Consider the following 15867-nt stretch of genomic DNA (forward strand, 5'->3'; position numbering starts at 1 on the left):
AGGCCACACAAACTCACAGAACGGGACCACCGAGTGTTGAAGCGCGTGAAAATCGTCTGTCCTCGGATGCAACACTCACTACCGAGTTCCAAACTGCCTCTGGAAGCAACGTCAGAAGAAGATCTGTTCGTCGGGAGCTTCATGAAATGGGTTTCTATGGCCGAGCAGCCGCACACAAGCCTAATATCATGCGCATGGACTCTGGAGCAGTGGAAACGCGCTCTCTGCGGTAATGAATCACGATTCACCATCTGGCAGTCCGAGGGACGAATCTGGGTTTGGCGGATGCCAGGAGAATGCTACTTGCCCGAATGCATAGTGCCAACTGCAAAGTTTGGTGGAGGAGGAATAATGGTCTGGGGCTGTTTTTCATGGTTCAGGTTAGGCTCCTTAGTTCAAGTGAAGGGAAATCTTAACGCTACAATATACAATGACATTCTAGACGCTTCTGTGCTTCCAACTTTGTGGCAACAGTTTGGGGAAGGCCCTTTCCTGTTTCAGCTTGACAATGCCCCCATGCACAAAGCGAGGTCCATACAGAAATGCTTTGTGGAGATCGGTGTGGAAGAACTTGACTGGCCTGCACAGAGCCATGACCTCAACCCCATCGAACATCTTTTGGATTAATTGGAACACCGACTTTAAGCCAGGCCTAATCGCCCAACATCAGTGCCCGACCTCAGTAATGTTCTTGTGGCTGAATGGAAGCAAGTCCCTGCAGCAATGTTCCAACATCTAGTGGAAGGCCTTCCCAGATGAGTGGAGGCAGTCATAACAGCAAAGGGGGGACCAACTCCATATTAATACCCATGATTTTGGAATGATATGTTCGACGAGCAAGTGTCCACATACTTTTGCTCATGTAGTGTATCTACCTCAGTTACCTCATACCCCTGCATTTCGACTCTGTACTGGTTCCCAGTGTATATAGCCAAGTTATCGTTACTCATTGTGTATTTATTCCTCTTATTATTATTTTTCTGTTTGTCTTTTTTTCGCTCTGCATTGTTGGGAAGGGCCCTTAAGTAAGCATTTCACTGTTAGTTTACACCTGTTGTTTACAAAGCATGTTACAAATACAATTTGATTTGATTTCTCCCCTCTCCACCAATAGGGAGATCTACTGGAGATCTAGTGGACAGCTAGTGGAGATCTACTGGTTTGACCACCATGGAGGAGCAGGCGGTGTCCAACAGCAGTCCCCAGCACGGCCGAGATCTGGGCATGCAGAACGTCATCAGATGTGGATGGCTGAGGAAGCAGGGAGGCTTTGTGAAGACTTGGCACACACGCTGGTTTGTACTCCGAGGTGAACAGCTACACTACTACAAAGACGAGGAGGAGACTAAAGCCCTGGTGAGTAACCTCTACAGTACAGCGTTCTGTGCTGTGTAGTGCAAGAGTTTTCAAACTGGAGTCCAGAAATGTATTATTCTTTGTTTTGTTTTTTAATGTTATTTTTTTAATGTGGAAAATAATTATTTTATTAATATTGCTAGCTGCAACAGAATACCATCGTGGATACCATTGTCATGTCTCTGCGTCCAGTATGAAGGAAGTTAAGAGGGAGTTTTACGAGCCAATGCTAACTAGCGTTAGTGCAATAACTGGAAGACAACAGGAATAGTTAGCATGCTAGCTGTTCCTGTTCATCCAACTCTGAGGAAATAGTTAATGGCTTCATTGCCAAAATCTCAAACTATCCCTTTAAATGGAAGAAATGTGTCATTGGAGCTATTTACAGGGTTTTTTATGTATAGAAAATTCTTAGGCGGGCCATCTAAGTGGTAATTTTCAGGATGAAAAACAGTTTCCAAGGCAGCAGCTATTCATCCTGGGGTCCAGCAACATTAAGGCAGTAATATACAATTTAAAATATTACATGACATTACATTTCATAACACTTTTCACGACACATTATGTGTGTGTCCTCAGGCCACTACTCTACTATCACATACAGTATCTACAATCCATGTGTACGTGTGTGTAGAGTGCGTGTCTTATCATGTGTATGTGTGTGTCTGTGCCTGTGTGTGTGTGTTTCTGCACAGTCGCCGCTGTTCCATAAGGTGTACATTTATCTGTTTTTTAAAACTTAAATAACAAAATCCAGATAGAAAGCGTGCAGAAAAGATATTGAACTTTATATATTTTTTTTTATGACCATCTTTGAGAACTAACAATTAAATTAAAGCTAAATTAAAGTCAGGGAAAATCAAAAATTCCTAAAACCGGGCATTCAGGGCACATGCCCATTGATTTTGTTATAATATTTGAGCAGAGAACACAGCATTAGCCATGGCAAAATGCATGGAATTGCAGGAAATTAGCTTCAAAACTCTACGCCGCCAATATACCTTTCTAGCTAATATACTGTTTGTTTACACTTCCTCTTCCAAAGTACTGTGGGGAGGTCATAATAATGAAACTGTCTACAAAATATATTCATTTTTAAACTTCTACTTGCCCCTTATCATTCACCACGTGACTTTTTTTTGTTGCTAACATATCATTGGGGACACTGAGTCGCTGGTTTGCCTGGGTGGGGGTCCCTGAACAAGAAAAGTTTGAAAACCTCTGGTGTAGTGTACCGTATCGTTATAGTTCAAAGCACAGCAACAATGTGGAGGATAGGGGAAGTGTGACCTGCCATCCACCTTTTCAAAGTGAATATATTTTTGGTAAGACTTTACATGCAGTGCATTTGGAAAGTATTCAGACCCCATTACTTTTTCCACATTTTGTTACGTTACAGCCTTATTCTAAAATTGATTAAATGGTATTTTTCCACTCATCAATCTACACACAATAACCCATAATGACAAAGAAAAAACTGGTGAATTCCAAGCATCACGTCTGGAGGAAACCTGGTACCATCCCTACGGTGAAGCATGGTGGTGGCAGCAACATGCTGTGGGGATGTTTTTCAGTGGCAGGGACTGGGAGACTAGTCAGGATCAAGGGAAAGATGAATGGAGCACTGTACAGAGAGATCCTTGATGAAAACCTGCTCAAGAGTGCTCAGGACCTCAGACTGGGGCGAAGGTTCACGTTCCAATGGAATTTCGACCCTAAGCACACAGCCAAGACAACGCAGGAGTGGCTTCGGGACAAGTCTCTGAATGTCCTTGAGTGGCCCAGCCAGAGCCCGGGACTTGAACCCGATTGAACATCTCTGGAGAGACCTGAAAAAAGCTGTGCAGCAATGCTCCCCATCCAACCTGAGAGAGCTTGAGAGGATCTGCAGAGAAGAATGGGAGGAACTCCCCAAATACAGGTGTGCCAAGCATGTAGCGTCATACCCAAGAACACTCAATGCTGTAAGAAGAACATTGTAGGGTAGTCAGTGGGTATACAGTATATAATTCATTGAACTGACCATTGAACAGCTGTAGGTATTGAAGATTGTGCCTTTAAGCACGGAGTACCTGCTGCTGCAGACTTATTAGTGAAACTCCATTTACCCGACTAAGATACAGTAGAATAGTATATAATACAGTATATACATATGAGATGAGTAATGCAAGATATGTAAACATTATTAAAGTGGCTAGTGTTCCATTTCTTAAAGTGGCCAGTGATTTCTAGTCTGTCTATAGGCAGCAGCCTCTAATGTGCTAGTGATGGCTGTTTAACAGTCTGATGGCCTTGAGATAGAAGCTGTTTTTCAGTCTCTCGGTCCCAGCTTTGATGCACCTGTACTGACCTCGCTTTCTGGATGATAGCGGGGTCAACAGGCAGTGGCTCGGGTGGTTGATGTCCTTGTTGATTGTTTTGACCTTCCTGTGACATTGGGTGCTGTAGGTGTCCTGGAGGACGGGTAGTTTTCCCCTGGTAATGCGTTGGGCAGACCGCACCACCCTCTGGAGAGCCTTGTGGTTGCGGGCGGTGAAGTTGCCATACCAGGCGGTGATACAGCCCGACAGGATGCTCTCAATTGTGCATTTTTAAACGTTTGTGAGGGTTGTAGGTGCCAAGCCAAATTTCTTTAGCCTCCTGAGGTTGAAGAGGCTCTGTTGCGCCTTCTTCACCACACTGTCTGTGTGGGTGGTCCATTTCAGTTTGTCAGTGATGTGTACGCCAAGGAACTTTAAGCTTACCACCTTCTCCACTGCGGTCCCGTCGATGTGGATAAGGGTGTGCACCCTCTGCTGTTTCCTGAAGTCCATGATCATCTCATTTGTTTTGTTTTGTTGATGTTGAGTGAGACGTTATTTTCCTGGCACCACACTCCCTGTAGGCTGTCTCGTCATTGTTGGTTATCAAGCCTACTACTGTTGTGTGGTCTGCAAACTTGATGATTTAGTTGGAGGCGTGCTTGGCCACGCAGTCATCGGTGAACAGGGAGTACAATGTTTAGGATCAGTAAAGTGGAGGTGTTGTTTCCTACCTTCACCACATGGAGGCGGCCCGTCAGGAAGTCCAGGACCTAGTTGCACAGGACGGGGTTCAGACCCAGGGCCCTAACTCACATGTGGTCATCTCCACCTTGCTAATACGAAAATACTTTCACCCTGCTAACATCCAGCGGTTGAATGCATGCATTTCCCAGGACTGTGCCTCAAAACCTAACGTCTTCTTGACCCACCACTCCACCCCACCATGGAGTTGAACAGACTTTACGACCAGATCCACCTCTACAAGGCAACAGTCCCCACCTTTGCCAGAACCCTGAAGGACATCGCCCTCAACTGCAGCCCCAGCACCTCACACAAGAGCAACGGACATCCCGCCCAGGCCAGCGAGACACCCTCCCAGAACTGCTAGACCTGTACCCAGACCACAGCACCACCAGCCGCATACCCACCCCAAACAGTTCACCCCCCCCAAACAAACCATACCCACCCCCTATATAGGTCCCCCCAGTTCAGGCCTATGCCCCTTCTACCCCTAAACCACAGAAATAACAACACTGCACATTATGGAACACAAAGCATTTCATATATCATCCTGGAATATACAAGGTCTGAGGCCATCTGCCTTTGGACTAAAGAGCAGAAACCCAGACTTCACCAAAGAAATTGGAAATCCAGACATTGTCATCCTACAAGAAACATGGTATAGAGGAGATGGACCCACTTGTTGCCCTCTATGTTACAGAGAGCTGGTCAACCAAACTACCAGGTATGAAACAGGGAAGAGACTCAGGGGGTATGCTAATGTGTATAGAGCAGACCTAACCCACTCTATTAAATTATTCAAAACAGCAACATTTTACATTTGGTTAGATATAAATAAGGAAATAATCTCAACAGATAAAAATGTATTCCTGTGTGCTACCTATATCACCCCACTAGAATCCCCATACTTTAATGAAGACAACTTCTCCATCCTAGAGGGGGAGATCAATCATTTCCAGACCCAGGGAAATGTACTAGTCTGTGGTGACCTAAACGGCAGAACTGGGCAAGAACCTGACACCCTCAGTACACAGGGGCCAAACACCTACCTGGAGGTGATAGCATTCCCTCCCCTAGGCACAACTACAACAAAACAACCAACAAAAACTGGTCACAAGTCCTGCAGCTCTGTTGCACGCTGGGTCTGTACATAATCAATGGTAGGCTTCGAGGAGACTCCTACAGTAGGTACACCTACAGCTCATCTCTTCGCACCAGTACTGTAGACTACTTTATCAATTTACCTCAACCTAGAGTCTCTCAGAGTGTTCACACTCAGCCCACTGATACCCCTATCAGACCACAGAGCAATACTCAATCATGACATATCAAAGCTGAAGAAACTGCATACTATTAAGAAATGCTATAGATGGAAGGAAAGTAGTGTAGAAACCTACCAGACAACAATTGTGACTCGTTTCAAGAAACTAGGCATATGTTGTGCGTCACTACTTCACAGGAGAGCCATTGGAACAAAAACGTATTTTTATTTATCAAAATACATTTTTGGGCAGAAATGCCTTCTGGAACATGTGAACGTTCATGTGCCTTAATAACAAACTTGTATGCTATCTGTAAATACGAATACATTGTTAAATTATGAGCCTAGTTGGTTTAGCCACAGAAAATGACATCAACCTTCCCGCTAGCCTGAGTGGCGCAGTGGTCTAAGGCACTGCATCGCAGTGCTAACTGTGCCACTAGAGATCCTGGTTCGAATCCAGGCTCTGTCGCAGCCGGCCGCGACCGGGAGACTCATGGGTGGTGCACAATTGGCCCAGGGTAGGGGAGGGAATGGCCGGCAGGGATGTAGCTCAGTTGATAGAGCATGGCGTTTGCAACGCCAGGGTTGTGGGTTCGATTCCCACAGGGGGCCAGTATAAAAATAAATATTCACTAACTGTAAGTCGCTCTGGATAAGAGCGTCTGCTAAATGACTAAAAATGTAAATGTAGCTGTGTTTGGCTGAGATAATGAGTGGGCTGGACATGCCGAGAGATGAGTTTGGATTGATCTGCCATGTAGCAGGCTTCTGTCTATAACATGAGCTGGTCAGTATGTGTAGGTAATCCTTTCTAAGGCTTTTTTGAAAGATATCACGTAGTAGATCTGCATAAGGGTTTGCTCTCCCCTTTCTGGAGGACTGAGTTTTGAAATCGGTGGAATTAGAGTGTGATAGCTAAGGAGATGGAGAAAATTCTGGCGTTTGATTGCAAATATGCAGACGGAGTCGAAAAGAGAACACACAGAAGGCTGTTGTATAAAACACCTGTCTCCGGATTACATCTTCAAATTAAGGGCATCCGTGACAGAGAGGGAAACGCGTCCATCCATGTATATGGGTAAGATAGTCTAGCTAGCTTCATTTTCAGATATTACATGTTTCTAATTTTGTCAGAAAGTCGTTTTCATTTCAAGTTAATATGTTCTGTTAGTTAGCTATGTAACGTTAGCTGGCTGGCTCGCTAGCTAACGATACATGTATGATCTGTGCAGTTATATTATTCATATCTCAGAGCCATTTGCATTGCTAGTTATAGCCTAATGATAGCTAGCTAACATTGAACCTGGTTGGTTAGCTACCTGCAGATTCATGCAGGTTAGTAATGTTATGAGTTGGGATTATGGTTAATTGTTTAGCTAGCTAGCTACATGTCTAAACAAAAGACTCCACTATGCAAGTAAGCATTTCAATAGAATGTTCATGATGTCACTGCGACAACTGTAGATAGACGTAGCTGGTAAATTCGCTCTGGCTATCTACTCCGATATCAGAGCACTCTCGTCTGAGTGTGCCAGAGCGCAGAATAACTGACAAATTTACGAATGCTCAACATCCGTTGAATATGGCCGGTGTCACTAAAGGTTGACAAAAAAGCATTAATAAATTGTTGCCAGCCGCAGAGTTGCAGTCACCAACGCTCTGGATAACATAAAAACAACCTAACCAGCTCTTCTAGGGCGAGTAAAATGGTCAGAGTGAGTTGTTCTCTCATTTGAGTCTGGAAGTAGCTTGCAAGCTAGCCAACGTTAGCTTGGGTGCTTGACTGCTGTTGTTAGATTAGAACTCTCGGATCAACCCTACTCCAGTGTGCGCTCTCAATGCTCCGAGAGTGAAACGCTCTGAATTGACTAACGGACAATCTGACAACGCTATGAGTTTACGAATGCCCAGAGTGCACTCTGAGCACACTCTGGCATTCCAGATTAAATTTACAAATACACCTGTAGTATAAACCAGCCTTTAGTGTTAAATTCTTTGGTTGTTTAGTACATGGCCTCACATGTGAATCCTTAAAGAGATGGGTGGGGCTAAGGCTTTAGAGGGTGTGAACGATGCTGAATGTGGTAGACAAAGAATAGCTCTCCAGTAGGTACCAAAAACATTCAAGGGCCATTTTCTCAAAAGTGAGGTTACAAGTTTATCAACTTTCAAAGCAGAATTACTTTCCCATTGTTCCTCAACTGTAGTGTTGTCACGATCGTTGGTTAGAGAGGACCAAGGCGCAGCGTGTTGAGCGAACATACTTTAATAGTAAAGTGCGAACACGAATACAAAACAATAAACGATACGTAACGTCCTCAGACAATGACTGACAAGGAACAAAAACCCACAACACTAAGGTGAACACTGACAGTTTAAATATGGCTCCCAATCAGAGATAACGAGCCGACAGCTGACACTCGTTACCACTGATTGGGAGTCACACGACCAAACAAGGAAACACAACCAAATACAACACAACCAATACCAAACACAACCAAATGAACACACCCTGGCTCAAAATACACAGTCCCGGAGCCAGAGCGTGACAGTACCCCCCCCTAAAGGCGCGGACTCCGACCGCGCCTACACCCCAAATAGGGGAGGGCTGGGTGGGTGTTGCTCCTCGGAGGCGGCTCCGGCTCGGGCTTGACCACCACCCTACTATAATCCCCCCGTAGTGGCCCCAGTCTGATCTGACCCAGTTAGCTGGATCAGGACCTCCGACGCGCACCCCTGGCTTGGCGCGTGAGGCAGGAATGGACCGGACCTGGCAGACGATACGCACCCTCTGCATGGTGCGTGGAGCCGGAACAGGCCTCACCAGGCTGAAGACTCGCATCCCTGGCTTGGTGCGAGTAGCAGGAATGGACTGAATCCGGCCGACGACTCGCACCCTTGGCTTGGTGCGAGTAGCAGAAATGGGCTGAATTCGGCTGACGACTCGCACCCTAGACTTGGTGCGAGTGGCAGGAACAGGCTGAATCCGGCTGACGACTCGCACCCTTGGCTTGTTGCGAGTGGCAGGAACAGGCCGGGTTGGGCCGGCGACGCACACCGTGGACCTGGTGCGTGGAGCAGGGACAGGCCGAGCTGGGCGGACGACGCACACCGTGAGCCTGGTGCGTGGAGCAGGAACCGGCCGGGCTGGGCTGGCGACGCACACCGTGGGCCTGGTGCGTGAAGCAGGGACAGGACGAGCTGGGCTGACGACGCACACCGTGGGCCTGGTGCGTGGAGCAGGGACCGGCTGGGCTGGGCTGACGACGCACACCGTAGGCTTAGTGCGTGGAGCAGGAACAGGCCGGGCTGGGCTGGCGACGCACACCGTAGGCTTGGTGCGTGGAGCAGGAACCGGCCGGGCTGGACTGGCGACGCACACCGTGGGCTTGGTGCGTGGAGTAGGAACAGGCCGGTCCGTACTGGGAACACACACCACTGGCCTTAACCGGGGATCAGGAACGGGCCGGACCGGACTGGTAACACACCTCAGTCTCTCACGCCGTGCCTCAACTACTTCCCTCCCTCTACTCGCCAATGGCTCCCGTAATCCGGTAGCCTTCTCTCCACGTCTCCCTGTGGCAGCCTCCTGCTGCCCAGCCGCCCAAGCCATGTGCCACCCCCCAAAAACTTTTTGGGGTTGCCTCTCGTCCTTCCGACGATGGCCCTGCTGACGCCGTTGCTCCTCTCTCAGTCGCCTCTCCACTGTTTTACTCCATGGCCGGCGATCCATCCCATCCAGGATTTCCTCCCAAGTCCAAGACCCTTTACCATCCAAAATCTCCTCCCAAGTCCAAGACCCTTTACCATTCAAAATCTCCTCCCATGTCCAGACCCTTGGCTCCTGGACACGCTGCTTGGTCCTGGTACGGTGGGTTTTTCTGTCCCGATCTTTGGTTAGAGAGGACCAAGGCGCAGCGTGTTGAGCGAACATACTTTAATAGTAAAGTGCGAACACGAATACAAAACAATAAACGATACGTAACGTCCTCAGACAATGACTGACAAGGAACAAAAACCCACAACACTAAGGTGAACACTGACAGTTTAAATATGGCTCCCAATCAGAGATAACGAGCCGACAGCTGACACTCGTTACCACTGATTGGGAGTCACACGACCAAACAAGGAAACACAACCAAATACAACACAACCAATACCAAACACAACCAAATGAACACACCCTGGCTCAAAATACACAGTCCCGGAGCCAGAGCGTGACAAGTGTATGATATACAATTTTCTAGCTCAGAGTCTCTACTTTTATCCAGTGTAAAAAACACAATTTCAACTTTTGTTACGTAAGACCAAATCGAGCCGGTCGGTCACATTAGCCAACAACAAATGTAATTCCTTTTAGACAACTTCCTGCAATAGTGAAGATGTAAACTTGGCCGTAAAAAGCCTAAACAGTATATTTGACCTCTCAGCTTCCCTATCAAATCTAAACATTTCAACCAGACAACTTCAGACAATTCAAAACAATGACAAACGGTTTGATGATGAATGCAAAACACCTAAGAAAGAAATTGAGGAACCTATCCAACCAAAAACAGAGATCCAGAAAACCTGAGCCTACACCTTCACTATGGCTAAAACAGAATTATGAACTAAGGAAAAAGAAAGAACAGCACATCAGAAATCAGCTCAATGTAATTGAAGAATCCATAGAATCTAACCACTTCTGGGAAAATTGGAACACACTAAAGAAACAACAACATGAAGAGCTATCTATCCAAAATGGAGATGTATGAATAAATTACTGCTCCAATCTTTTTGGCCCTATAACAAAGAACAAACAGCAAAAACATATACATGATCAATAAAAAATCTAGCCAGCTATTAAAGGCTACCAGAACTCACTGGATTATCCAATTACATTGAATGAACAACAGGACAAAATACAAACCATTCATCCCAAAAAGGTCTGTGGTGTTGATGGTATCCTAAATGAAATGATAAAATATACAGACCACAAATTCCAATTGGCTATACTTAAAGGGATACTTCTGGATTTTGGCAATGACCATTTTTATGTAACTAGCGTTAGCGCAATGACTGGAAGTCTATGATAGGTATCTGCTAGCATATGATAACGCTAGTTAGCATTGGCTCACAAAACTAACTCTAACTTCCTTCACATTGGACACAGAGACATAAAAATGGTATCCATGAGTTCATCAATATAAATAACATGAGCAAGTCTACTTCTGATAAGCTTCCCAGTAAAGCATTAAAAACAATCAAGCAACCGAGAAAAGTGCTAAAAATAGCCCATATTAAAATATGAAGCCTGAGAAACAAGGTCCATGAAGTCAATAACTTGCTTGTAACAAATGACATTCATATTCTGACTATTTCTGAAACTCACTTAGATAATACCTTTGATGATATAGTGGTAGCAATACATGGTTATAACATCTACCGAAAAGACAGAAATGCCAACGGGGCGGTGTTGTGATCTATATTCAGAACCACATTCCTGTAAAGCTTAGAGACGATCTCATGTTAGATACTGATGAAGTAATATGACTACAGGTTCATCTTCCTCACCTAAAGCCCATGCTTGTGGGAAGCTGCTATAGACCACCAAGTGTTAACAGTCAGTATCTGGATAATAAGTGTGAAATGCTTGATAATGTATGTGATATCAACAGAGAAGTATATTTTCTGGGTGATTTCAATATTGACTGGCACTCATCAAGATGCACACTCAAAAAAAATTCTTCAAACAGTAGCCAGTGCCTGCAATCTGGTTCCGGTTGTCAGTCAACCTACCAGGGTATTTACAAATAGCACAGACATGAAATCATCAACATGTATTGATCACATCTTTACTAATGCTGCAGAAATGTGCTATAACGCAGCATCCAAATCCATAGGATGTATTGATCACAATATAGTAGCCATATCTAGGAAAACCAAAATTCCAAAGGCTGGACCTAATATAGTGTATAAGAGGTCATACAATACGTTTTGTAGTGATTCATATGTTGATGATGTAAATAATATTTGCTGGTCTGTGGTGTGTAATGAGGAGCAACCAGACGCTGCACTTGACACATTTATGAAATTGCTTATTCCAGTTACTAAGCAAGCACCCATTAAGAAAATGACTGTAAAAACGGTTAAATCCCCTTGGATTGATGAGGAATTAAAAAATGTTATGGTTGAGAGGGATGAGGCAAAAGGTATGGCAAAAAGGTCTGGCAGCCCAACTGATTGGCAAACATACTGCAAATTAAGAAATAATGTGACTAAACTAAAGAAAAAGAAACTATACTATGAAACAAACAAAAAAATATATAAAGAATGATAGTAAAAAAGCTTTGGAGCACCGCAAATTAAATTTTGGGAAAAAAGGCAAACTCGGCTCCATCATTCATTGAATCAGATGGCTCATTCATCACAAAACCCACTGATATTGCCAAATACTTTAATTACTTCTTCATTGGCAAGATAAGCAAACGTAGGTATGACATGCCAGCAACAAATGCTACACTACACATCCAAGTATATCTGACCAAATTAAAAGACAAGAATTGTACTTTTGAATTCCGTAAAGTCAGTTTGGAAGAGGTGAAAATAATTAATAACTAGCACACAGCTCGGACACCCATGCATACCCCACAATACATGCCACCAGAGGTCTCTTCACAGTCTCCAAGTCCAGAACAGACTATGGGAGGCGCACAGTACTACATAAAGCCATGACTACATGGAACTCTATTCCACATCAGGTAACTGATGCAAGCAGTAGAATCAGATTTTTAAAAAAACAGGTAAAAATGCACCTTATGGAACAACGGGGACTGTAAAGAGACACATACAAAGGTACAGCCACATGTATATGCACACATTGTGATATTGTTGTATGGTGGTATTAAATATGTTGTATTGTAGATATGTAGTGGTGTAATAATGTTATATGATTTAGTGTTTTATCTTTTGTTTTATGTGTGATGTAAGTGATTTAATATGTGTGGACCCCAGGAAGAGTAGCTGCTGCCTTGGCAGCAGCTAATGGGAATCCCTAATAAATACAAAATACAAATCTGACTCTGGGGAAGTAGATAAAGTCACAAAGTATCCCTTTAAACTCTTTAACATCATAATCATCTCTGGCATCTTCCCCAATACTTGGAACCAAGGATTGATCACCCCAATCCACAAAAATGGAGACAAAATCGACCCCAGTAACTACCGTGGAATATGCGTCAACAGCAACCTTGGGAAAATCCTCTCCATTATCATTAACATAATTTCCTGCATTTCCTCAGGGAAAACAATGTCCTGAGCAAATGTCATATTGGCTTTTTACCATACGACAGACCACATATTCACCCGGCACACCCTTATTGACAAACAAAGAAAACAAAAAAAAAGCAAAGTCTTCTCATGCTTTGTTGATTTCAAAAAAGCGTTTGACTCAATTTGGCAAGAGGGTCTGCTATACAAATTGATGGAAAGCGGTGTTGGCGGAAAACATACAACATTACACAAACAAGTGTGTGGTTAAAATTGGCCAAAAAATTACATCGATTTCTTTCCTTAGGGCCGTGGGGTGAGACAGGGATGCAGCTTGAGCCCTACCTGCTTCAACATTTATATCAACGAATTGGCAAGGGCTCTAGGACAGTCTGAAGCACCCGGGCCTCACCATACTACACTCTGAAGTCAAATGTTTACTGTTTGCAGATTATCTGGTGCTTTTGTCCCCAACCAAGGAGGGCCTACAGCAGCACCTAAATCTCCAGCACAGATTCTATCAGAATGACAGTTTATCTCAGTAAGACAAAAATAATGGTGTTCCAAAAAAGGTCCAGTTGCCAGGACCACAACTACAAATTCCACCTAGACACTGTTGCCCTAGAGCACACAAAAAATTATACCTACCTCGGCCTAAACATCAGCACCACAGGTAACTTCCACAAAGCTGTGAACGATCTGCGAGACAAGGCTAGAAGGGCCTTCTACGCCATCAAAAGGAACATAAAATGTGACATCCCAATTAGGATCTGGCTAAAAATATTTGAATCAGTTATAGAACCCATTGCCCTCTATGGTTGTGAGGTCTGGGGTCCACTCACCAACCAATAATTCACAAAATAGGACAAACACCAAATTGAGACTCCACATGCAGAATTCAACATAAAACACCAAATAATGTATGCAGAGCAGAATTAGGACGATTCTCACCAATTATCCAAATACAGAAAAGAGCAATTAAATTCTACAACCACCTAAAATGAAATTATTCTCAAACCCTCCATGACAAAGCCCTCACCTACAGATCATTTTTTAGTTATTTAACATATATTTAACTAGGCAAGTCAGTTAAGAACACATTCTTATTTACAATGACGGCCTACCCGGTTGGTACTGGGAATCTGTTCACTAACACAAACAGACCCCACAGAGCCCCAGGACAGCAACGCAATTAGACTCAACCAAATCATCAGAAAACAAAAAGATAATTGACACATTGGAAAGAATCAACAAAATAACATAGCAAACTGGAATGTTATTTGGCCCTGAAAAGAAAATACGCAGTAGCAGAATACCTTACCACTGTGACTGACACAGAATTAACAAATCCAATCTTGATAAACTACCATATCTATTAGGTGCAATACCACAGTGTGCCACTACAACAGCAAGATTCGTGACCTGTTGCCACAATAAAAGGGTAACAAGTGGAGCATAAACACATTTGTAAATACAACCTTTATTTACAGTGCATTCGGAAAGTATTCAGACCCCTTGACATTTCCCATATTGTGTTACGTTACAGCCTTATTCTAAAATGGATTAAATAACACATTTTCCTCATCAATCTACACATCAATCTCTGTACAATCACTAGCACAGAGATTGAAAATAACTGGCCACTTTAATAAAAGGAACACTAGTCACTTTAATAATGCCACTTTAATAATGTTTACATATCTTGCATTACCCATCTCATATGTATATTCTGCATTCTACAATATCTATTGCATCTTAGCCTATGCCACTCTGATAATGACATTGCTCATCCATATATTTATATATTCTTATTCCATTCCTTTGCTTAGATTTGTGTGTATTAGGTTTTTGTTGTGGAACTGTTAAATATTACTTGCTAGATATTGCTGCACTATCGGAACTAGAAGCACAAGCATTTCGCTACACTCACAATAACATCTGCTAACCATGTGTATGTGACCAATACATTTGATTTGATTTGATTTGAATACCCCATAATGACAAAGCGAAACAGGTTTTTAGAAATGTTTGCAAAAGTATTAAAAATAAAAAACAGAAATACATTATTTACATAAGCATTCAGACCCTTTGCTATGAGACTCAAAATTGAGCTCAGGTCCATCCTGTTTCCATTGATCATCCTTGAGATGTATCTACAACTTGATTGGAGTCCATCTGTGGTAAATTCAATTGATTGGACATGATTTGGAAAGGCACACACCTGTCTATATACGCTCCCACAGTTGACAGTGCATGTCAGAGCAAAAACCAAACCATGAGGTCGAAGGAATTGTCCATAGCGCTCTGAGACAGGATTGTGTAGAGGCACAGATCTGGGGAAAAGTACCTAAAAATGTCTGCAGCATTGGAAGGTCCCCAAAAACACAGTGCCCTCCTTCATTCTTAAATGGAAGAAGTTTGGAACCACCAAGACTCTTCCTAGAGCTGACCGCCCCGCCAAACTGAGCAATCAGGGGAGAAGGGCCTTGGTCAGGGAGGTGACCAAGAACCCGATGGTCACTCTGACAGAGCTCCAGAGTTCCTCTGTGGAGATGGGACAACCTTCCAGAAAGACAACCATCTCTGCAGCACTCCACCAATCAGGCCTTTATTGTAGAGTGGCCAGATGGAAGCCACTCCTCAGTAAAAGGCACATGACAGCTCACTTGGCTCGAAATGCACCAAAAGAACAAGATTCTCTGGTCTGATGAAACCAAGATTGAACTCGTTGTCCTGAATGCAAAGCGTCACGTCTGGAGGAAAGCTGGCACCATCCCTACGGTGAAGCATGGTGGTGGCAGCATCATGCTGTGGGGATGTTTTTTAGCGGCAGGGACTGGGAGACTAGTCAGGATTGAGGGAAAGATGAACGGAGCAAAGTACAGAGAGATCCTTGATGAAAACCTGCTCCAGAGCACTCAGGACCTCAGACTGGGGCGAAGGTTCACCTTCCAA

At 44.0% G+C, this 15867-nt stretch overlaps 1 protein-coding gene across 1 annotated transcript in view; it reads left to right on the forward strand.

Annotated features, from left to right (window-relative positions):
- Nucleotides 1-15867, forward strand: part of LOC121582736 (rho GTPase-activating protein 24-like) — a 234927-nt gene that overhangs the window by 39729 nt on the left and 179331 nt on the right. Inside the window, exon 2 of the mRNA XM_041898797.2 lies at nt 1115-1356. Coding sequence (XP_041754731.2) covers nt 1171-1356 — 186 coding nt within the window. The 5' untranslated portion in view covers nt 1115-1170. The remainder of the gene's footprint in view (nt 1-1114; nt 1357-15867) is intronic.

Source organism: Coregonus clupeaformis, chromosome 15, assembly GCF_020615455.1.
Source record: "Coregonus clupeaformis isolate EN_2021a chromosome 15, ASM2061545v1, whole genome shotgun sequence".
Lineage (NCBI taxonomy): Eukaryota > Metazoa > Chordata > Actinopteri > Salmoniformes > Salmonidae > Coregonus > Coregonus clupeaformis.